General features: G+C 42.8%; 1 protein-coding gene across 5 annotated transcripts; it reads right to left on the bottom strand.

The window, feature by feature from the left end:
- Nucleotides 1-1,200: 1,200 nt before the first annotated feature.
- LOC110498693 (basic helix-loop-helix ARNT-like protein 1) lies at nucleotides 1,201-24,036 on the bottom strand. 5 transcript variants are annotated; one of them, XM_021575336.3, is made up of 22 exons: nucleotides 23,854-24,003; nucleotides 23,367-23,505; nucleotides 15,489-15,529; nucleotides 13,919-14,007; nucleotides 8,642-8,699; nucleotides 8,347-8,494; nucleotides 8,014-8,034; nucleotides 7,803-7,838; nucleotides 6,762-6,800; nucleotides 6,327-6,484; nucleotides 6,143-6,222; nucleotides 5,969-6,061; nucleotides 5,736-5,853; nucleotides 5,159-5,308; nucleotides 4,222-4,480; nucleotides 3,677-3,783; nucleotides 3,415-3,565; nucleotides 3,149-3,234; nucleotides 2,781-2,889; nucleotides 2,400-2,487; nucleotides 2,106-2,202; nucleotides 1,201-1,931 (listed from the first exon to the last, which is right to left on the bottom strand). In XM_021575336.3, exons 2-22 carry the CDS (start codon nucleotides 23,417-23,419, stop codon nucleotides 1,774-1,776), a joined length of 2,139 nt encoding a protein of 712 aa, XP_021431011.3. In that variant the 5' UTR covers nucleotides 23,420-23,505; nucleotides 23,854-24,003; the 3' UTR covers nucleotides 1,201-1,773. The 5 variants fall into 5 exon arrangements, with proteins under 5 accessions (XP_021431011.3, XP_021431025.2, XP_090067504.1 ...); XM_021575350.3 differs by lacking the exon at nucleotides 23,367-23,505; XM_090211378.1 differs by lacking the exon at nucleotides 15,489-15,529.
- Between the last annotated feature and the right edge of the window lie 1,537 nt (nucleotides 24,037-25,573).

The raw sequence follows: 25,573 nt of genomic DNA on the forward strand, positions 1-25,573 counted from the left end.
TTGATCTCACTTTCATCATTCATGACGCCATCAGTTTGAGAATCGTATCCCAATTTGTCAATGCGTTTATTATTTAATTGTCAATTTGTTTTACCACATTGCTATATATTCGCAATGTCTGCTTGTGCTGTAGAGAACCCAAGCTAAAGCTGACATGTTGTTCATTAGCCACTCCTACTTAGTCAATGGAGCGTAAAGATCCAATATGGTCCAACACATGAAACTGGAGAGCAAGCCTAACATAGTGGCACCTTATCAGCTGGCTCAGTCATCAATAGCTTGTACACTGAACTTAAAAGATCCAATATAGCTGTTTTTATCTCAATATCAAATTATTTGTGGATAACCAAGTATCTTATTGTGATTGCTTGAGAAATTTAGCTGGGAGTGGTCTGTGTTGGGAGGGAAAAACTGAACTGATCTTGGCAGAGGTTTGGAACTCGTTGGTCTAACTCAATTGCCACCTGGTGATGACACCAGGCAGGCTAAAACACCATCCCAACAAAAACAGGCCGAAATGTCAGGCGAACTTTCTTAACAGCTCTTACACTAAAAGGGTATTATCATTTTCACAGTATTCCAACCTATATAAAACACATCACATTTGACTGCACTGGGCCTTTAAGTAGTCAACAGCTACTGTGGTGATGGTCAGCAGCTGCTGGATGTCAAGGTATCTAGCAGTGGGGACCGGTATTGCTTACACGTTGCATGAGCATCAAGCAAAACATACCTTTATTGAATGCAAGGTTCTCTAATAATTCTCAATGTAGGAAAATGTGTCCTGTCCTCAAAAGCCAGATTCCTTAATTTTAAGGCTGTAACATATTCCTCATTGATTTAAAACCAGTAACTGTTATATTGCTCTTTTAATATTCACATTTTCAAATATGACCTAAAATCCTTGTGTGAGGATGTTATTAACTGGCTTCCATTAGCTCAGTTTGTTTTTCCAGGCGTTTCTCCTCACCACCACATTAGCAATGCAGTCCTGTTATCTCTGACTGACTGAATTTCTGCCACTGGATGGCAACATGATAAAAATATCCCAGCGTTGCACCAATAGGCTCAATGGAGGAAATCTGTGAAATAAATTAATTTAATTGCTTCCGTTACATGCAATTCCCTGAATGATTCACTCACCCACCCTTGGATTCATGTTCAGAATGCTTCTGGTAGTATGAGAGTGACATTTGAACATTGTAAATATGGATACAATTTATTCATTAGCGTCAATAACATACTGCATCAAATTCTGTTTATAGCTCAAAGTCTTCTGGAAAGAGATACAAAACAAACTTTTAATAAAAAATATTTAACTGCTGATACAATTAATATTTCACTGCGGATACAATACACACACCATATATTTTGCATAAAGTATTTTGTACATTATACTATTTAAAGACATTTTCAAATGGGGTTATCCAACAAGGAAAACCAATGTGTACTGTAGTGTAAAAACATCCAAACACAAACAGGTTTTCAATAGAAATCCCTGGTAGGATAATGCAGGAAAATAGCCATTGAAAAATGCTGAATTATCCTGTGGTGAAGAATGTCCAGCAGCAAGCTAAGGAGGGCACATACAGGTATACTTTGAAATGACCTGTCTCAGTCCCAACATGGAGGTCTCGGCTCCAATAAGTCCCACAGTGCCATGGTTCCTGATGATGCCACTGCATCATCAATTCAGGGTTTTGACATAGTTCTGTGGGACTTAGCCCAAGAGTTCCAACAGTCCTGCTATGCCTCGTTCCTCTTGGGCCGTCATCACAAGGGCCAGGGTAAGTCACTAAAGTCCACGGGGCCCCCAAGGCCTGCGTCAGCCTCCAGGAGACTCATGATCACAGCCATGGCTGCCTCATCGTTACTGGGGCTGCTGGAGCCTGGCTCGTCCATGATGTCAATGCTGAGATGAGAGTTGTCACCTACAGGGGTGGTGAGGGAAAACACTGTAGTCAGTTACATGACTGGTTTTTGATACTGTACAGTTTAGATTTTCCCTGCACAAATACTACACATCACTTGAAATGGGGAGGATTCCGTGTTTGTAATATTAGTGTTTGGAACATTTGTTGAAAATTGTGGGCATGGTTACTTACTCATAATGGACTGGTTGGAGTATGGGTATCCAATGGAGTCAGGTCCTCCTGGTAGTGTTCCTGCCGACGGAAGGTCTGGTGTCCCACCATTTTGAATCTGCAAGAACAAAATAGGTCAGTGCAGGTCTAGATGTAAGACCAGCTTTCAGCCACAGGACAGATGCCTGACTTCAAGTACCCAACAGACAATAGTGGATCAGCACAACATCCAATCAGCGATGCGAGCAAGGTATCAATTTCTTGTGCCAGACAGTTCTATTGGAGGTTCTTATTGTGAGTCTCCCTTAGACTCACCCTCTTGCTCCCTGGAGAGCAGTCTGGAGGGGGGGTGCTGATGTTCAGGGGGCTGGAGCCACAGCTAGAGGGTGTTGAGCCTCTGGTCCTGTTAGAGAGAAGAATAGACAATACCGTTACACCAGGGTTCTGTGAGATAATCATCTAAAACACCTTCAGCTCCAGGTAATTCATCACAGCTGACGTAGCCTAACTGAACAGATTCATTTGCAAGCCTGTACATTTTTGATGAAGGGTGTATCGATACCTGAGAGCAGGGAGACGAGTAGAGAAAAGTTATAACCGAACGAGAGGCTTTATGGTCTCTGTTGTTTTAAAATGGTTCTGCAACTATTAAGAAGGCATCATCCATTTTCTGCCTAAACTCTCTCCATTTCTCACCTCTGAATCTCCATCACCTCCTCTGCGATCATACGGCCGATCTTGCCGGCACCTGCCCGTGTTCCGCCAGGGATGCCTGGCACCGTCTGAATAGCCCGTCTCCCTCCACCTGCAATCACACATATGACAATCACATTGCCTGCTCCTGGACTGACTGAGAACATTGCATTTTCACATTTGGTCCAATGCTTCTATACCGAGTCTTGTTGCGAGATCTCAACGGATGCTTTAGAATTTTGAAACACAGACACTATATTATCAAAAAGAAAGCTATTCATTATAGTTGTATGTTGGTGTACAGAGAGAATCAGCTGACATCTCCTTCATATGTAGAAAAGCATGCTTTCTTTTACAACATTCAATTTCACCTTCTGACGTCAGCACACTGTCCATAGAGGCTGTGGGGGAAGCAGCAGACTGAGGATAGGGGTCTGCACCGTCTAGCATACTGCATCTAGAGGAGCATTCAGACAGCAACATCAGGACCAGTGTTTCAAGCGCTAAAACAGTACATCCACTGAATAAACACTACCAGTTAGCTCTACAACAATCAATGAAGCACCACTTCAAATATCTACAGTATTCCTTCCCATGTAAACTTCATAGCTAGGATAGAGAGAGAAGGGCGACTTACGAGACCACTGTGTTTGTGGAGACAATGTACTCCACCTCTTTTGTCCAGGGATTCATGAAACTAAACCAGCAGCTTCTCAGCGTGATGAAGGAGCCATCTTTAATCTTGAACTTGTAACAGTTTGTGTTGATCTTTTCTCTCATTTGCAGCACTGTGAAACAAGATACCCCGGATGTAAGTTCAGAAAACAAAATGTGGTGACTAAATATAGTAAGATGTAAATCACAAAGAAATGTGTCGTATGGGATCAACTGTCCGGCACCTTGTCTGTGACATTCTGCCAGGTGGCCAATATCATCCTGATGAAAATACTCGTAGAAGGAGGTGCCTAGAAGCTCCTGGGGTAAGTACGCAAGAATGGCTGTGGCCCTGAATAGAGAAGATAGATAAGAAACTCTGTGCTTTTCTAATTGTTTTTGACAAGTCTTTAAAAGTGTCACCGGAGCGTTTTCTATGAACATGAATCAGTTCACTGACATTTTTATGAAAGTTTGATTACCCTTCATCATGAGTAATAATGGCCTGTGAGGTGTCAAGCTGTTAGCAGGAGATTAATTCATCAAATATAGTGAGGCTGAACCTCCCTTGACAAGCCCATGTCGGTAGGCTGGTGTAGATGGGCTATTTTGGGTGAACGGTGGTTGAAGATGAGAATTTACATATGATTTGTTGCCTCTTCAAGTATTAGTTTAAACCATACTTCTAAAATGTGTGTTTCATTGGCCAACTTGATGAATGACTAGCACACATATAATCATAAACCAAAAATGTCATAGTAAAATTAAGGCATACGCTTTATCATCGTACCTCTGGTCAACAAAGACGAACTTCCCGTCGATGGCGTGGCGGGAGACGTATTCGGTGGGTTTGACGCGGATGTCCTCATGGGAGGGCTGGGGTATGATGTGGGGGTGCAGCCGGCCGATGGCCACCAGGCAGCTGAGGTTACAGCCCTCGTTGTCGGGCTCGTTGTCGGGCTCGTTGTCATCGTCCAAACCCATCTTGCTGGGCGGCCAGCTCTTCAGGTAGCCAGTACTGTGGATCGTGCAGAAGCTCTTGCGGTCAGCTGAAGGTAAAAAATAACCATTATAAAAAGATTTCCTCCCACACAATGGTAAGTTATCCATCGGTTTACATCGGTGGGCCATGACTTAAGGTCAAGCGTTAAATGACTGATTTAATGAGAAAACCACAAGTTAAGCAAACAAGTAATACTAGCCTGTATCTGAATCAACGGTCAATCAAAGAGAGAACGTTTTCCTAGATAAAATATTCATTAGCACTAGAATATTCAGCGAGAGCTCAACTGGAGATTTGCATTCTGTTTTGCATGACCTACGCAGCTTTTCTTACTAAATGGTTTTAAATCGCAGCACATCAATATTTCTTGCCTGCACTACGGCCTTTTCCCCCCTTCCTATTGTGTTATTGACTATGTTTATTTATTCCATGTGTAACTCAGTGTTGTTGTTTGTGTCGCACTGCTTTGCTTTATCTTGGCCAGGTCGCAGTTGTAAATGAGAACTTGTTCTCAACTAGCCTACCTGGTTAAATAAAGGTGAAATAAAATAAAATAATATTTAGTTCAACAATAAGCATATTGTTTAGCCATTTGGTACACAGTAGCATACATCCTGTGCTCTCATTGTAATGCTAGCATGATGCTAATGATCGGTGATGCCAGGTTTCTGAGTAAACAAAATAAAGATAGCAGGGAAGGAGGCCTAGATCTTGAGATAGGAACCTTTCTTTTTTGAGCAGGTGGAGGGGAAGTCCTTGTCCTCCGTTTTGACGTAGGGCCGGTTACATTTCATACGGCAGAAGAAAGAACGTCTGGCTCCGGAGCACAGTCTAGACGGCCCAGGGGTAATGTCAGTCTTCACTGGCAGGCCAGCTGGGGGAGAACAATCAAATCGTATAAGACCACTGCTCAACATTGTGGGCTAATCATCCACAATAGCTTTAGAAATAACTTGCATACAATGTTAAAAGCATTCTACTCTTATAAGGTACATGGTCTATACATTTACGGTGCAACATAAATCATGCTGTTTACACACATAATATAGCAGGTAAACTGCCAGTATTTTGGCAACTGGCATCAAATCACATTGTATTGGTCATATACACATATTTAGAAGATGTTATTGCGGGTGTAGCGAAATGCTTGTGTTCCTAGCGCTAACAGTGCAGTAGTATCTAAAAACAATTCACAATATTATTACCATAAGGCACAAAGCAGTATTTACATTCAGTATCTACTAAGACATGAAGCATTAATAATGTATTTAAGACCCCCCCCCCCCCAGGAGGGAGTTTACTTTTGGCGTCGATGAGTCGCTCCCGGGGTGCTGTATCCGATGACGACAGTTGCTCCTTGACTTTGGCGATGTCTTTAGGATGCAGGTAATCAAACAGACTCTGGCCAATTAGGTCATTCTGGGGAGAGAGGGATTGACTGGAAATTAACATTTGTGAGCTCAGATATGGTCTGACATAGTACAACGGCGAATATAGTATAACAGTAGGACATTGGACGGGAATGTAGACGTACCTGGCTATAGTTGAGGATCTTGTAAACAGACTCAGAGACGAAGAGGATCTTCCCACGATCGCATCCGACGACAAACAGAAAGCCATCAGCAGCCTAAAATAATGAGGTTTTTGTCATCAGGCTTACCCAGAGAGCAACTTAGCAGAGAGGAGATAGAGGAGTGCTTGAACATACCCTCAATATTAAGTGCTTCAATTCATCATCGGACAGGAAAGACGGCTTGTAGTTCGCCTCTGTGTATGGGTTCGCTGCGCCTGTACAGAAACAGAAAAAGTAGTATTTTAATTATTTAATGATCAAGTTACAACCTCTTTGATGTCCAATGATAATTTGCCTGCCGTCTTTGTCTGCATCTCACCTCGTAATGTCTTCATATGCTGAACAGCCATGCGTAGAACTGTGAGTTTGTCCAGCTTGCGGGACATAGCGTTGCAAGTAGGCACTAGCGCTGCCAGCTCGTCTATAAAGCTGTTCATCTTGTCTCTGCGCCTCTTCTCAATCTGACTGTGTGCCTCCCTATTGGCAGAGTAGCAGAAAGCAAACTGTTAGAACTCCCAGTCCTTCTGTTACACAGTGCAATCTATAGACTATATAAAGTGCCTATTCATCGATGGGACACGAGGCTTTCTCTGTCTAATTAAAAAGGAGCATTTAATTCACCCTGGAAAGAGAGATTCTAATATATTTTATCCTGGAGTTTAACCACGTGCCAGGTCAGTGGAAACACTATGCATATTCATTGCCGACAGAGACTTAAGTGAAACATTAGGAATTCGGGAATGAGTCTGGGTACCTGGCATTTTTGATCCGCCCCTGATGATCACCACAATCCCTGGAGGAAGGAAAAAAAGGAGAGACGTTTTAGTAGGAAACGTATCCCTTCGCCACTGTTCCACACAGGTTATGTAATGGTACATACACTGAGTGGAGTGTACAAAACATTAGGAACACCTGCTTTTTCCATGACATAATGACCAGTTGAAAGCTATGATCCCTTATTGATGTCAATTGTTAAATCCACTTCAAAATCAGTGTAGAGGAAGGGGAGGAGACAGGTTAAAGAAGGATTTTTAAGCCTTGAGACAATTGACACATTGATTGTGTCTGTGTGCCATTCAGAAGGGGAATGGGCCAGACAAAATATTTAAGTGCCTTTGAACAGGGTACAGTATGCACCAGTTTGAGTGGGTCAAGAACTGCAAAGCTGCTGGGGTTTTCCATACTCAACAGTTTCCTGTGTGTATCAAGAATGGTCCTACCACCCAAAGGTGGTCCAGCCAAAGACAACTGTGGGAAGCATTGGAGTCAACATGGGGCAGCATCCCTGTGGAACACTTGACACCTCTCCCGAGTTGCGCAGCTGTCTAAGGCACTGCATCTCAGTGCTAGAGGCTTCACAACAGACCCTGGTTCGATCCCAGGCTGTATGACAACCGGCCGTGATCGGGAGTCCCATAGGGTGGCGCACAATTGGCCCAGCATCATCTGGGTTAGGGGAGGGTTTGACCGGGGTAAAATAAGAATTTGTTCTTAACTGACTTGCCTAGTTAAATAAATACAAATAAATAAAAAACCTTGTATGACCCGGCAAACGGAGGCTGTTCTGAGAGTAAAAGGAGGTGCAACTCAATATTAGGAAGGTGTTTCTAATGTTTTCTACACCGTGTATATAACCCTCACCTATGAAAATAGATGAACACCTACTCAATTTTGCAGTGAAACCACTATCTTAACCCAACATCCGTCTCCCCTGTACAATTTATAACCAATAACATGGCAAAACTAAGCTTTTCTTTATACTGTAATTCATGCTTTTTGCTGCCAAAACTCTTACCTAAGCTTATCCTTGTCTGTATCCATACTGCTCTCGCTGTGGAAGATAATCAGATGCCATTAGTTTTACTGAACCACGTTAGATTAAGAATAATGTTTAACAGTTTCCTACTATCCATTTGCACTACACTATTCAGTGTCCCCCCTCAACAAAAATAAGGTAAGCCTAACAGACAAAAGGTTAAAAAAAATTGAAACCGTTTCTTACTTACTCAAAAGAAAATCCATCAATTCTGTAAAGAAAAAAAGAACGCATGAATCATTGTTGTCAGATGACTGTGGATCAGTAACAGATGGCAGGAAAATGACTGTACTTACAAATGAGTCAATATAGCACAATACCATTTTTTTTAAAGGGTATTGCAGGATGTGCAAATTTCCCCATAACTATGGCTAGCAAAGTCGGAGCGTTAATTACTACATCTTAACTGTAAAACTCAGTGAACCCATCATCTTCAGCACCGACTGGTGGGAGGATGGGGGGAGACTAAGGTGACTGAGTGCAAGGCCACAATGATTTGACGATGGTTACAGTAGGTGCTTACTGGTAGTCGGAGGTGCTGCCCTTCCTCTTGCGGGTGTAGTCCATGCCTTGGGTGTTGATGGAGCTGCTGATCAGCTCGGTGGAGCTGGGGGACATGAACTCATTCATCGTAGAGGTAATGTCCATTCTTTGGTCTGCCATTAGATAATCTGAAACAGAAACATGAATTAGAGCTAGACAGTAAATCTCAAGCTATACAGTTTACTTTGTACTTTGACCTATTTGGAGAAAGGATCATTCAAATGTATTCAGGAAAAATTCCTGAGAAAGCAAGGCACAAAATGAGTCTCGCTCACCACAAATGTTCATTACAGCTTCTGGAATTTTCTTCCATCCATTTGCAATTGCTCTGCTCTGGAGGGGAAAATGTATTACGTTCATTCAAAATCAGAACACTGAATCTTTGGACATTTAATTTCTTCACAAAAACACAATTAAGTCAAGTTTGCTCTCTTTCTGAGAATAAAGACAGAGTGGGAATTTCATAGTGTGCACTTGCCCCACCCACATGATTGTCAGATCTGCTACAGACTAGAGACTGGTTGCCAGGATACCTCAGGAAAACATGCCATTTAGGACATGTCTGGATTACTAATTGATCTTGCAGGAATAGGAATGGACAGGAAGGACAATTCTCACTGCATCAAAAAAATGCAGTGTCGCCTCATTATCAAACAGGGGCCTTAAAAATGGGTCATACTGCGTCAAATGCATGTTATACCTTGCCCAACTGGCATTTTTTCAATATATCAGTGGCACTTACGCAATTCTACCATAAAAGTGCTGAGTCAGTAAAGAGCAGACAGAAGCCCAGCCACAGGCCAGGGTTATAGATGTTTTTGCTGACAACGTCACAAACATTATGCGCACGCATCAATGGGGCAGAAGTCTATGAGTTGTGATTCTGGATCGCCAGGTAGCTACCGACAATGACAAGAAACCTCTATGTGGGGTATTGCAAGTGACTCGATTCAGCTAATTTCATCTTGTTCTTGATACCATGTCTTGTTTTGAGGCGTTTTGACTGATTTCATGTCAATGCGAATATGGCAAAAATTCACTAGCTAGCTAACAAACTACTAATGACATATTTGAGAGACAACAAATGCTCATTATGTATAAACGTATTTATGTTTTCATTCAACACTGGATATTAAATATAGTTTACATGTTGTAAGAAATCTAAGCCAACCCTGTCTGTTTTGCCACAGCTGCTAAAACAACCAACCCATCTATTAGCCTACCTACATTCATACTAGGCTGCCTCATGTCAAGTTCAAATGTATCTTAAGGACAGTGTGCAATCTTCTCATCCCTGTCAGTCAGGTTATCTAAGTAAGAATGAGTCTTGTTGGGCAGTGAGTTCCAAGCCTCTCTTATATTGAGTAGGGTGTCCAATCAAAAACACATCTTTTGACCAATTGGTAAAATAGTGTTAAATGTGTAGATAGCTAATCATCAAAGAAAACCAATGGTCCAAACTTCATGTATATCATAATCCTTTCAAAAGTAACTGGAATTTTTACCCTTGTAGGATGGCCAAAATTAGGGTGACTAAATCAATGGAGTCCAGAGGAAAAGAGTGGTAAAACATAAGGAAAAATGCAGAGCATTGTGTTAGCTACGCTGGATGCTGTGAGAGAATGAACAGGCTCATTTCCATTTGGACTCGTCTACTTTCTTTTCGAATCCCCAGGACATTAAACAATAAACAATAGAGTTAAGATAGCTTTCAATTGAGATGTAGTATTTTCATATTTTAGTGTACACTTTTCATTAGGGATGTGCATCTTTCCCTTGCAAGCAAATTCAATGCGCACGCATCTGGATACATGGGCTCCAATACGTTTTAGTTTGAAACAACTCAGCAATTTGGTTTGATTAGAGAACGAATTGATGCAAAACGATGCAAAAAATTTTTTGTTGCATAAACATTTGCTGCATAAACACTAGGGCTGAGTCGTCTGTTCTTTTCTAGTTGCACCATTGTTCTTACACAATATAATCATATACAATTTCAGTAGCATGTCTTAAACTGATTGACATCCCCACAGCCTCCACAATGGATCAGTCCACTCAGCGCGAATAAGACAGGTGTATTGTACTTTTTTTTTGCTACTCGACCAACCACCTATCAACCAAACAATCAACTAAATAGGGTCAGCCCCAGTAAGCACATTCATTTTCCATTCTAAATTAAAAATCTGCTACTGACGGAGCTCATGAGCTGGATCGGTCTGAACTGACTTCTGTGTGTGTGTGTGTGTGTGTGTGTGTGTGTGTGTAAAAACTATGTCCAATGCATTGAAGGTCCCCAAGAACACAGTGGCCATCATGCTTAAATGGAAGAAGTTTGGAACCACCAAGACCCTTCCTAGAGCTGGCCGCCAAACTGAGCAATCGGGGAAGAAGGGCCGTGGTCAGGGAGGTGACCAAGAAGCCGATGGTCACTCTGACAGAGCTCTAGCATTCCTCTGTGGAGATGGGAGAAGCTTCCAGAAGGACAACCATCTCTAAAGCACTCTACCATAAAGGCCTTATTGGTGCAGTGGCCAGACAGAAGCCAATCCTCAGTAAAATGCCCAGGGTAGCCCACTTGGAGTTTGCCAAAAGGCACCTAATGACTCTCAGACCAGGGAAAACAAGATTCTCTGGTCTGATGAAGGTTGAACTCTTTGGCCTGAATGCAAAGTGTCACGTCTGGAGGAAACCTGGCACCATCCCCATGGTGAAGCAGAGATGTTTTTCAGCAGCAGAGACTAGTCAGGATCGAGGCAAAAATGAACATAGATGTCTCAGAATGTCCTTGAGTGGCCCAGCCAAAGCCCGGACTTGAACCCGATCAAACATCTCTGGAGAGACCTGAAAATAGCTGGTGCAGCAACGCTCCCCAGTCAACCTGAGAGCTTGAAAGTATCTGCAGAGAAGAATTGGAGAAACTCCCTAAATACAGGTGTGTCAAGCATGTAGAGTCATACCCAAGAAGACTCGAGGCTGTAATTGCTCCCAAAGGTGCTTCAACAAAAGTACTAAGTAAAGGGTCTGAATACTGATGTAAATGTGATATTTCAGTTTTATTTTTAATGAAATTGTTAGACTCCTACTTTTCATATTAATGCAAAATTGTATTTTTCAAAATTTCTCACAAAAACAAGCCTCTCTCTGAAATGTCAAAGGAGCACTTTACATTTAATTCAGCTTGTGTCATGCGAATTTTGCGAACCTCGGAAACTTTGAAGACGACCACCACAACAAACCCTAAAAGGTTGCGGTGAGAAGCTGCACCGCTCTGTCAACGGGCCTCGATGCTTATTATCAGACGTATTAGGTTACAAAAATCTGGATATAAATGTACTGTTAATGAAATGTTAGAGAGACAGCACTGAATGATTCAGAACATGAATAATCATATTTGTCTTGGTCCTCCAGGACACCTACAGCTCCCGATGTCACAGGAAGGCCAAAAAGATCATCAAGGAAAACAACCACCCGAGCCACTCCCTGTTCATCCCGCTATCATCCAAAAGGAGAGGTCAGTAAAGGTGCATCAAAGCTGGGACCCAGAGACTGAAAAACAGCTTCTACCTCAAGGCCATCAGACTGATAAAACAGTAATCACAGAGTGGCTGCTGCCAACATACAGACTCAAATCTCTGGGCACTTTAATAAAGGTATCTTTATTAAATAGCCACTTTAATAATGTCTACATAACTCATCTAATGTACAGTCGTGGCCAAAAATTGAGAATGACACAAATGTTAATTTTCAAAGTCTGCTGCATCAGTTTGTATGATGGCAATTTGCATATACTCCAGAATGTTATGAAGAGTGATCAGATGAATTGCAATTAATTGCAAAGTCCCTCTTTGCCATGCAAATGAACTGAATCCCCCCAAAAAACATTTCCACTGCATTTCAGCCATGCAACAAACGGACCAGCTGATATCATGTCAGTGAATCTCTCGTTAACACAGGTGTGAGTGTTGACGTGGACAAGGCTGGAGATCAATCTGATCATGCTGATTGAGTTCGAACAACAGACTGGAAGCTTTAAAAGGAGGGTGGTGCTTGGAATCATTGTTCTTCCTCTGTCAACCATGGTTACCTGCAAGGAAACATATGCTGTCATCATTGCTTTGCACAAAAGGGGCTTCACAGGCAAGGATATTGCTGCCAGTAAGATTGCGCCTAAATAAACCATTTATCGGATCATCAAGAACGTCAAGGAGAGCGGTTCAATTGTTGTGAAGAAGGCTTCAGGGCGCCCAAGAACGTCCAGCAAGCGCCAGGACCATCTCCTAAAGTTGATTCAGCTGCAGGATCAGCGCACAACCAGTACAGAGCTTGCTCAGGAATGGCAGCAGGCAGGTGTGAGTGCATCTGCACGCACAGTGAGGCGAAGACTTTTGGAGGATGGCCTGGTGTCAAGAAGGGCAGTAAAATAAGCCACTTCTCTCCAGGAAAAACATCAGGGACAGACTGATATTCCGCAAAAGGTACAGGGATTGGACTGCTGTGGACTGGGGTAAAGTCATTTTCTCTGATGAATCCCCTTTCTGATTGTTTGGAGCATCCGGAAAAAGGCTTGTCCGGAGAAGACAAGGTGAGCGCTACCATCAGTCCTGTGTCATGCCAACAGTAAAGCATCCTGAGACCATTCATGTGTGGGGTTGCTTCTCAGCCAAGGGAGTGGGCTCACTCACAATTTTGCCTAAGAACACAGCCATGAATAAAGAATGGTACCAACACATCCTCCGAGAGCAACTTCACAATGCCTTTTCCAGCATGATGGAACACCTTGCCATAAGACAAAAGTGATAACTAAGTGGCTCAGAGAACAAAACATTGATATTTTGGGTCCATGGCCAGGAAACTCCCCAGACCTTAATCCCATTGAGAACTTGTGGTCAATCCTCAAGAGGCGGGTGGACAAACAAAAACCCACAAATTCTGACAAACTCCAAACATTGATTACGCAAGAATGGGCTGCCACCTGTCAGGATGTGGGCCAGAAGTTAATTGACAGCATGCCAGGGAGGATTGCAGAGGTCTTGAAAAAGAAGGGTCAACACTGCAAATAATGACTCTTCATCAACTTCATGTAATTGTCAAAAGCTTTTGACACTTATGAAATGCTTGTAATTATACTTCAGTATTCCATAGTAACATCTGACAAAAATGTCTAGACACTGAAGCAACAAACTTAGTGGAAATTAATGTGTCATTCTCAACTTTTGGCCACGACTGTATATACTGTTTTCTATAACATCTACTGCATCTTGCCTATGCCGTACGACCATCGCTCATCCATATATCATATGTACATATTCAACGTTTTACATTTGTGTGTATATGGTAGTCGTTGTGAATTTGTTAGATATTACTGCAATGTCGGAACTAGAAGCATTTTGCTACACTCGCATTAACATCTGCTAACCATGTGTATGTGACCAATCAAATTTGATTTGAAAATTGTATTTATAAACACAAGGAAGTGAAATTTCATCACCAAAGTGCATTTTCACCCACTCTGGGCAGAGTTGGTAGACACCCCATAGTGAGTGATACCATACCTTGGTTTGAGATGAAGAGAGAGAAACACCTCCTGGTTGGTTGGCCTGGCTTCTATTCCTCCTCTGGGACACTGGGATAGGTGCGCTACCTGTGCAGAGAAGAGGACTGTCAGATGTGTTCCGACTATGGCACAAATCCTAACATTCTAGACCTAGTTTACACATCACAGAAACTCAAGCAATAGGCTATGTTGGAAGGTCAAGGATCAGTGTTTTTCACTAGCGCCAGCTATACTGCCGGTTACACACTTATTTTCAGCCGGGTACTTTTTCCAAGTTAGAGAGAAATTGGTTAATTTTTTTATTTTTTTTTATTTTTTTACAATTAGCAAGTCAGAAGAAAAGTCAGCCCAGCCCTCTCCCACTAGAATGAACTATAAGAATTAGGCTTGGATAAATACCTGCAGTCAACTTGTGCAATACGTTAGAAGATAAAGATCATGTTCTTCATTTCACCGGTCATTTCAAGCTTACCAGTAGTCACCAGCCACGTGGTGTTTATTTACAGGCAGACAATGACGAGAGAACAGAGTCTTGTGAGTCACTAACTGTACTGCAGCAAGTGCCAGGTGACCTAGTTACAGTATGGAATGTGCTAAAAGTTATACAGTTGTGCATTTGGTTTGCTAATTTAGTAGCTAGTTAGCTATCTAGCTAAGTGGTTAGCTTCTTTCAAAATCAAGCATTGTTTTGTAATCGCAGAGAATCCCCTCTTATATCAATAGCCTTGCCGTCTAATATTGGTTTTGTGAGTGCAGCAAACTGAGTACAATTTTTTGTTAATTCTATAACTTTATGAGCTGGGATGTCTGTCCTGAAAATTGTTTAGGTCAGAGACTATATGCAATGTACTCGTTAGCATTTATCATTCTAAATGGGATTTTCCATGTATTTGTTAGCATTGCTAAGATTCAGATTACAGCGACTCAGTGGGGTTCGAAAATAGCGGCCCTTGTGTTCAGCAATGTGTGTTGTGTACACTACGGTTGCAGTCAAATTTCTTTACACAGAAGGAGAAAGCATGATGCTCCTTTAACATCTATGTGGGTCAATTTGCACGTCCCATTTAATGTGGTAACGATGAGTCGAAATCCACTTAGCCTATTGTTTTCTGGCACAATCATTTATTTTCTTTCACGATTCATATGCAGCCAAAGTGCTAGCGCATAGGCTTACTCTTTTTTATTGATGAAAAGCAAGCTTGACTAGTTTATAAATGGTGTCGAACTGACTGAATTAAGTCGATCTCATATCGTTATCATTCATAAAATCATAGTTATGTCCATGGTACTGCCTAAAGAACAAGTAAACTAAAGATCTCGTTTGTATTTTTTCGATATGAAGTCCATTAGGACTTGCCAGATCCAAATCGCATCAGTAAGAGCAGTTCATTTGGCTCCCTAATTTGCATACTGGTAGGCTTTTTGGTGAATATCTGCAGATAAATTATGAAAACCAAAGAATCTTCCTCACTGCAGGAACAATAGGTAGGCAAGAGGAGTGAGCCTCACTCTGGTCCAAAATATAAAAGAAAACAGAATTCATTGTTTTAAAAGCTAATTATACTTACACGGTATTTTCAAATACAATGGAGTAGTCAACTGCTGCTTTCTGTGTAGCAAAGTTCATGATTAACACCTGCTTCATTCTTCAATCATACCTGTATGACCTGAGAAAATGCCTCTTAAAAAGGAAGCTTGATGTCTGACAAAGTCTGCAGACTCTTACAAGATTCTTTAAGAAGACATCTGAGTGAGTTGTTTAAGTGTTTTTTAAAATGTATTAATGACATACTGCAATTCACAAAGAGTTGCAAACAATTGTTGAAATTCTTTCACTAATTTAACTGATGTTGTTCGCCCTCTTCTCTTAACAGGTATGGATCCAGAAATTAATTGAGCATCTGTTCTGTTTATTTTACAGACCCATTTTGTCATTTGAAAAAAGTACCAATCACACAATTTGTTTGATTAAAAATTACCTTTACAATTATTTTATATTTTCTGATTAAATCAAATATATAATTTGAAGAACACACATAATTGTGGCAATTCATATCTTGCAGTAAAATACTTGGATCTCAAGAGAAGACGGGTTAAATGTTCTGCTACTTAGAAAATAGTCCTGATGCAATAGGCCTAGACAATATCCCCCAAAATAACAATACACTTAATTCATACATTTTCAGTAATTTAGGATGTAAACACAATAGCACACAAAAATAAATCCAATCTGGGAGGTAAACTCAAAGTATTCAATATTTGAATAGTGTGGCTCAGTTGGTAGAGCATGGTGCTTGCAATGCCAGGGTTCTGGGTTCAATTCTCAAAGGGGACCATTACGGGGAAAAAATTATGAAAATGCATGTAAGTTGCACTGGATAAGAGCGTCTACTAAAATGTAAAATAATTTTGCTGTGTATTTTGGTTGTAATCAAGGCATTTGAATATACCAGAGGCCACCAAAAGAGTTTGTTCAGCAAAACAATTCTTAACCTGGGAGGTGCAAGCCACCCCAGACCCCCTTGGCCAGGGGGATCCTGGCTGGCTACTCCATGTGCTTGTGGAAAAGACTGAAGGATGTCAGCATAAAAGCAATTTCACATTAAAGTCGTCTTGAACTGAACATTAAATAATGGCCACATAATATACTATAGGTTATTATTAATCAGGAGGGTTAGAGTCTTGATTGAATGGATTATACATGCAAAATACTATTCCATTTATCTTATTCCATTGAGCCAACCATTAATTCATGGCTATTTTAGGCCTTTCGAGGTCACTCTCGACAGTAGTTTAAAAGGCTTCTTTTCTTCCTGGCCTGAAAAAGAAAAGCACTTCTTGTTAGTGTTTTCTGAGGGAGTGGGACAAAGCACTGGGAAAACCACTGTGTCATGATCAAAACAACGCGAAGCAGAAAACTGGGTCAGCCTCACCGGCTCAATTTCTCTCCTTTATTGCATACAGCTGCCTACTTACAGCATTGGCAATGGATAGCCTAGTTTGATTAAAGCATGGTCTCTGAGGATATAATCACAGAATGGCTCCCAGGCACAGCTGAGGACATAGTGTAGTTCCATTCCATAGAAAGCTTATTCCATGGCCCATGGATTTACAACCAACAGTCATGACAGAAGTCTCAGAAATGATCCATCATGCCAAGAACACGTCAAGGAACTTGTGAGCATATTCAAAATGCAAAAAGGCAGTTTGGAGCATTACATGTGAGTGTAACATGTTACCAAATAAAGCACCGGTATTCGGACACAATGTTGGACCCTGCCAAAGTACAACTCACTGGCAATGAACAGGCTTTACGGAGTCAAAAACCTGCCAGCCAAAGTTGTCACAAAGCAGCATTGTTTGGTTAGGTACAGTACACTAGCTAGCAGTCATAGTCCACATTTATTTATTTTTTCACCTTTATTCAACCAGGTAAGCTAGTTGAGAACAAGTCCTCATTTACAACTGCGACCTGGCCAAGAAAGCAAAACATAAGTATTCAAACCCTTTACTCATTACTTTGTTGAAGCACCATTGGCAGTGATTATAGCCTTGAGTCTTCTTGGGTTTGACACTACAAGCTTGGCACAACTGTATTTGGGGAGTTTCTCCCATTCCTCTCAAGCTATGTCAGGTTGCATGGGGCGTGTCACTGCACAGCTATTTTCAGGTCTCTCCAGAGATGATCGATCGGGTTCAAGCCCGGGCTCTTGCTGGGCCACTCAATGACATTCAGAGACTTGTCCCACAGCCACTCCTGCGTTGTCTTGGCTGTGTGCTCAGGGTCGTTGTCCTGTTGGAAGATGAAACTTCACCCCAGTCTGAGGCCCTGAGTTGTTTAAAAAAAAAAAAAAAAAATTCAAGGATCTCTCTGTACTTTGCTCCGTTTATTTTTCCCCTCAATCCTGACTAGTCTCCCAGTCCCTGCCGCTGAAAAAGTCCTTTAGGTGCCTATTGGCAAACTCCAAGTGGCTGTCATGTTCCCTTTACTGAGGAGTGGCTTCCGTCTGGCAACTCAACCATAAAGGCCTGATTTGGGGAATGCTGCAGAGATGGATGTCCTTCAGGAAGGTTCTCCCATCTCCACAGAGGAACTCTTTCAGAATAAACATTGGGTTCTTTGTCACCTCTATGACCAAGGCCCTTCTCCCTCGATTGCTCAGTTTGGCTGGGTGGCCAGCTCTAGGAAGAGTCTTGATTGTTCCAAACGTCTTCCATTTAAGAATGATGAAGGATATTGTGTTCTTGGGGACCTTCAATGCTGCAGAAATGTTTTGGTACCCTTCCCCAGACATGTGCATCGACACAATCCTGTCTTGGAGCTCAACGGACAATTCCTTTGACCTCATGGCTTGGTTTTAACTCTGACATGCACTGTCAACTAGTGATGCACAGACATGACATTTTTGGCCGATACCGATAGCCGATATTTTCCTTGCCAAAAAAACCCCCAATATCAATAACCGATATTTACAATTTTAGCTGCTTTTAAGCCCGAGTTACACCAGAAACACACAGTCCCCCCATCAGTGCTCAGACTGTCCGCAATAGGCGCCGTTAGAAATGGCAGCAGTTTTACAGGCGCCCAACCAATTGTGCTACTATGCAGGTTTTTTTCGCGTTATTTGTAACTTATTTTGTACATAATGTTTTTGCAACCGTATCTTACGGAAAAAAAGAGCTTCTGTATATCAGGACAGCGATCACTCACCTCGGAATAGATGAAGATAAAATCTTCAACAAGGACGACGCACAAGACATTCTCCAAACACCCCACAGGGCCGATCCCCGTTATTTGCAAGACGAAGCGACCCAGGTACAGAGGACAAAGAGACGGATGCCTGGTCAGGACCCGGAGAAGGCGACTGGGAAAGCTGCCGTTACCGTCAATACTACTCGCCAACATGCAATCATTGGACATTAAATTAGACGAGGTATGATCACGAATATCCTACCAACGGGACATCAAAAACCGTAATATCCTATGTTTCACGGAATCGTGGCTGAATGACGACATGGATATTTGTCTGTGCATATTCGTATACAAGAGCTGGTGCACGATATCTAAGGAAGTCTCTAGATTATGCTCGCCTGAAGTAGAGTATATTGTGATAAATTGCAGGCCACACTACCTGCCTAGAGAGTTCTCAGCTATACGTTTTGTGCCTGTTTATTTACCACCACAGACAGGTGCTGGCACTAAGACGGCACTCAGTCAGCTGTATAAGGAAATAAGCAAACAGGAAACCACTCACCCAGAGGCGGCACTCCTAGTTGCCGGAGACTATAATGCAGGGAAAGTTAAATCAGTTCTACCAAATTTCTATCAACATTTTAAAATGTGTAACCAGAGGGACATTTTTTTGAGATCACCTGTACTCCACACACAGAGACGCGTACAAAGCTCTCCCTCGCCCTCCATTTGGTAAATCCGACCACAACTCTATCCTGATTACAAGAAAAAATTAAAGCAGGAAGCACCAGTGACTTGGTCTATAAAAAAAGTGGTCAGATGAAGCAGATGCTAAATTACAGGACTGTTTTGCTATCACAGACTGGAACATGTTCCGGGAATCCTCCGATGGCATTGAGGAGTACATCACATCAGTCATTGGCTTTATCAATAAGTGCATCGAGGACATCATCCCCACAGTGACTATACGTACATACCACAAGCCATGGATTACAGGCAACATTCGCACTGAGCAAAAGGGTAGAGCTGCCGCTTTCGGGACTATAACCTGGAAATCCTGCTATGCCCTGCGACGAACCATCAAACAGGCAAAGCGTCAATACAGGGCTAAGATTGAATCATACTACACCGGCTCCGACGCTCGTCTTATGTGGCAGGGCATGCAAACTATTACAGACTACAAAGGGAAGCACAGCCGCGAGCTGCCCAGTGACACGAGCCTACCAGATGTTTTTTATTTAAAGTCCGTAGCCATGAAGTGCTTTGAAAAGGTTGGTAATGACTCACATCAACACCATTATCCCAGAAACCCTAGACCCACTCCAATTTGCATACCACCCAAACAGATCCACAGATGATGCAATCTCTATTGCACTCCCCACTGCCCTTTCCCACCTGGACAAAAGGAACACTTACGTGAGAATGCTATTCATTGACTACAGCTCAGCGTTCAACACTATAGTACCCTCAAAGCTCATCACTAAGCTAAGGATCCTGGGACTAAACACCTCCCTCTGCAACTGGATCCTGGACTTCCTGACGGGCCGCCCCCAGGTGGTGAGGGTAGGTAGCAACACATCTGCCACGCTGATCCTCAACACTGGAGCGCCACAGGGTGCGTGCACAGTCCCCTCCTGTACTCCCTGTTCACCCACGACTGCATGGCCAGGCACGACTCCAACACCATCAATAAGTTTGCAGACGACACAACAGCCTGATCACCGACAATGACGAGACAGCCTATAGGAAGGAGGTCAGAGACCTGGCTGGGTGGTGCCAGAATAAAAACCTATCCCTCAATGTAACCAAGACTATGGAGATGATTATGGACTACAGGAAAAGGAGGACCAAGTACGCCCCAATTCTCATCGACGGGGCTGTAGTGGAGCAGGTTGAGAGCTTCAAGTTCCTTGGTGTCCACATCAACAACAAACTAGAATGGTCCAAACACACCAAGACAGTCATGAAGAGAGCATGAAAAAGCCTGTTCCCCCTCAGGAAACTAAAAAGATTTGCATGGGTCCTGAGATCCTCAAAAGGTTCTACAGCTGTAACATTGAGAGCATTGCAAGGCACTACTGCGGGTAGTGGGTACGGCCCAGTACATCACTGGCGCTAAGCTGCCTGCCATCCAGGACCTCTACACCCGGCAGTGTCAGAGGAAAGGCCCTAAAAATTGCCAAAGACCCCAGCCACTCCAGTCATAGACTGTTCTCTCTACTACCGCATGGCAAGCGGTTTCGGAGTGCCAAGTCTAGGACAAAAAGGCTTCTCAACATTTTTTCCCCCAAGCCATTAGACTCCTGAACAGGTAATCAAATAGCTACCCGGACTATTTACATTATGTGTCCCCCCCCACCCCGCTTTTTACGCTGCTGCGTATATATGTTCATCATATATATCTAGTCACTTCAACCATATCTACATGTACAATCTACCTCAATCAGCCTGACTAACCGGTGTCTGCATGTAGCCTCGCTACTGTATATAGCCTGTTTTTTTACTTCTTTCCTTACCTATTGTTCACCTAACACCTTTTTTGCACTATTGGTTAGAGCCTGTAAGTAAGCATTTCACTGTAACTGTCTACCTGTTGTATTTGGCACGCGTGACAAATAAACTTTGATTTGAGAGAGGCTGGACTGAGGGCTTGTAGGCCTGTTGTAAGGCAGGTCCTCACCAGACATCACCGGCAACAACATCACCTATGGGCAAACCCACTGTCGCTAGACCAGACAGGACTGGCAAAAAGTACTCTGCACTGACGAGTCGCGGTTTTGTCTCACCAGAGGTGACGGTCGGTTTTGCATTTATTGTCAAAGGGAATGAGCGTTACACCGATGCCTGTACTCTGGAGCGGGATCGATTTGGAGGTGGAGGGTCTGGAGTGGTGTATCACAGCATCATCGGACTGAGCTTGTTGTCACTGCTGGCAATCTCAACGCTGTGCGTTACAGGGAAGACAACATCCTCCCTCATGTGGTACCCTTACTGCAGGCTCATCCTGACATGACTCTCCAGCATGACAATGCCATCAGCCACACTGCTCGTTCTGTGCGTGATTTCCTGCAAGACAGGAATGTCAGTGTTCTGCCATGGCCAGCGAAGAGCCAGGATCTCAATCGCATTGAGCACGTCTGGGACCTGTTGGATCGGTGGGTGAGGGCCAGACCCATTCCCCCCAGTAATGTCCGGGAACTTGCAGGTGCCTTGGTGGAAGAGTGGGGTAACATCTCACAGCAAGAAAGGGCAACTCTGGTGCAGTCCATGAGGAGGAGATGCACTGAAGTACTTAATGCAGCTGGTGGCCACACCAGATACTGACTGTTACTTTTGACCCTCCCTTTGTTCTGGAATACATTATTCAATTTATGTTAGTCACATGTCTGCGGAACTTGTTCAGTTTATGTCTCAGTTGTCGAATCTTGGTATGTGCATACAAATACTTACACATGTTAATTAAGTTTGCTGAAAATAAATGCATTTTGCTGAGTTTAGGTATGCACGTCAGCTTTGACATCGGTTGTTAAACTAGACATCAGCCGATACCGAGGTTGCCATTTTTAGCTAATAATCGTCAGATTCCGATATGTTCACCGATATATTGTGCATCCCTACTGTTAAGCATTGAAAATGCACTTTTTGGTTGAATTAAACTATACTATTTTCTTTAGTAATCTAGTGGAGGAAAAGTTGCAAAAAATATAAAATAGTAAAAGTACAGATACCCCAAAAAACTATTTAATTAAAAATACTTTAAAGTGCTACTGAAGTATTTTACACCGCTGATTTGTGTCATTAGAAAATGTAGGCCTGCCTCCCGGGTGGCACAGTGATTAAGGGCGCTATACTGCAGCGCCAGCTGTGCCATCAGAGTCCCTGGGTTCGCGCCCAGGCTCTGTCGTAATCGGCCGCGACCGGGAGGTCCGTGGGGCAACGCACAATTGGCCTAGCGTCCTCCGGGTTAGGGAGGGATTGGTCGGTAGGGATCTCCTTGTCTCATCGCGCACCAGCGACTCCTGTGGCGGGCCGGGCGCAGTGCGCGCTAGCCAAGGTTGCCAGGGGCACGGTGTAGCCTCCGACACATTGGTGCGGCTGGCTTCCGGGTTGGATGCGCGCTGTGTTAAGAAGCAATACGGCTGGTTGGGTTGTGTATCGGAGGACGCATGACATTCAGCCTTCGTCTCTCCCGAGCCCGTACGGGAGTTGTAGCAATGAGACAAGATAGTAGCTACTACAAAAATTAGAAAAAAAAAAAAAATGTAGGCCTAAAGCTTCAAATTTTGTTTTTTTTAAAGTTGCAAATAATGCTCTCTTAGCAGGTAGCTAACCCCATTCCTTGAGCATTTGGTTAGTATGAATGATACAGATATAAAGTCGTTATAGATGTCATGGAATGCAATCAGGTTCTATTTGCATGTGGGAATGTCATGAATACATCCCTTGGAATATTGCCACTTTACTTTTATTATTAGTTACTGGACCACCTCGTGTGTCACTTTCAGACAGCCAAGCTGGGTTTCCACTAGCTCACTCAAACTCTTGGGGGCATTCTGCCTTCTCATTACCGTTTTCAGCCATTGGCTTTGCCCACGATTGGCTCATGTGAACTACAATCCCGACGCTGTCGACGCTGTTTTAACGTCTAGAAATATCAATAATGATTGCTTGAGATATGACTTTCTAAACATATTGCCCTCATCTTTCATCAACAAGAAATAATCCTTCAAATATATTTAAAAAATACACTTACTGTTGCAGTTTTGCACAGATCCATACAGCTATGGTTGCCTCCAATGCCCACATGCAGGATTGCCCCGAATTGCAGGAACGCCCACATGGGGGAGCGCTCACATGCAGGAACGCCACGAATTACGGGCTGCAGTTCCACACTATTATTAACGAGCCCAGTTAGCTCCAACTAATGACGTATCCAACTAACGTTGGATGATACCCCTGTCCAGCAAAAAAAAAAAGCTACAGACCCTAACTAACGTTAACATTACTAGGCTTGGATATTTTAGTCCACAGCTAAAATACACTTTCATCTAAGACACTTCTAGCCACAGCGAAACGTTAAGTTTACATTGTCCTAACTTGGCTAGCCCTAAATTAATCTTGTTATCTAAGGTAACGTTAGTTAGCTGACGTTAGCCAACTAGAACCGCGATATATTGCTAGCTATGCAACTAGCCATTAGTCATCACGACACATGCTGAAAATATTATGTATCTACTTACATGAGACGAACTAGCTAGGACATCTCCATCTAATGGACCCCTCTGTCTAATGTTACGTGAACTGTGATATAAAACGGTAACGTTACTCTGTCTGTGACCTACTTTCTCCCTCCGTCATGACCAGTGCTGCACCACTAACCTAGTTTTTCTAAACCAATTGCACAGGAGGACGACACTACGTCTTTTCTCTCACCAATCAGAAAACGATTGAGAACAGGAAAAGATAACGGACATACTACCTTCCAATTACAGAGTGCCAATATTTTCCGAGGTGGGACCTGGCCGATGGCAATGGGCGGATTCGATTATGCTGAACCGCGGGGAACCGGGCAAGGGGCCGTTACGTCATCGGCGACAGCGGGTAGGGAGAAGCGGCCTGGTCATGTTTTCAAAAAGGCAGCATGGTGCATCGTCCAGAAACAATCTTTTCCATAAAATACTGTTCTACGTCTCTTTTCCATAAAATAAACGTTAGAATTTTCTAACTGGTTTTCATTTGGGAAGGCAGATAAATCTAAAAAGCAATCACTTTTGCATGTGAAAACACATAATCCTACTCATTACTTCACGTACTCCTACGTCACTTTGTTCTCTGTGAACTGTGAATGGGGCACCTGTCTCACACCCGGGAGGTAGCCCGGTTCCAAAACGAATGCAATTAACTTTCACCCTCGCAAAACACGCCGACAACGGGCGCCCGGGCGATATTAATCGAACCCCCTCACTGGAACGTCTTCATTGGCCTGGGCTGATCCTCGATGGTCTGGAAGGGCTTCCTCCCCTGTATTCTCCTTCTTCCCATCTGCACATAACAGTTTAATCATATACCTGGTAGTAGGTATCATTCACTTAAAGGGCATACTGCCACTTTTCAACCTCAAAGCATCCTTAGCCCATCCAACTACCTTTTCCCCATACTGTATTTATTTATTTATCTTGGTCCTTTTCATCCCAGTATCTCCACTTGCACATTCATCTTCTGCACATCAATCACTCCAGTGTTTAATTGGTATATTGTAATTACTTTGTCACCATGGCCTATTTATTGCCTTACCTCCCTTATCTTACCTCATTTGCACACACTCTATCTATACTTTTTCTACTGTATTATTGACCTTATGTTTGTTTATTCCATGTGTTGTTGTATGTGTCGAACTGCTTTGCTTTATTCTTGGCCAGGTCGCAGTTGTAAATGAGAACTTGTTCTCAACTAGCCTACCTGGTTAAATAAAGGTGAAATAAATAAATACAAATATTCATTATTTCTGGCACCATCCCAGTGTCTACAGTCGTGGCCAAAAGTTTTGAGAATGACACAAATATGACTTTTCACAAAGTCTGCTGCCTCAGTTTGTATGATGGCAATTTGCATATACTCCAGAATGTTATGAAGAGTGATCAGATGAATTGCAATTAATTGCAAAGTCCCTTTTTGCCATGCAAATGAACTGAATCCCCAAAAAGCATTTCCACTGCATTTCAGCCCTGCCACAAAAGGACCAGCTGACATCATGTCAGTGATTGTCTCGTTAACACAGGTGTGAGTGTTGACAAGGACAAGGCTGGAGATCATTCTGTCATGCTGATTGAGTTCGAATAACAGACTGGAAGCTTCAAAAGGAGGGTGGTGCTTGGAATCATTGTTCTTCCTCTGTCAAGCATGGTTACCTGCAAGGAAACACGTGCCGTCATCATTGCTTTCTACAAAAAGGCCTCACAG

Source organism: Oncorhynchus mykiss, chromosome 2 (assembly GCF_057628025.1).
Source record: "Oncorhynchus mykiss isolate SJ-2025 chromosome 2, ASM5762802v1, whole genome shotgun sequence".
Lineage (NCBI taxonomy): Eukaryota > Metazoa > Chordata > Actinopteri > Salmoniformes > Salmonidae > Oncorhynchus > Oncorhynchus mykiss.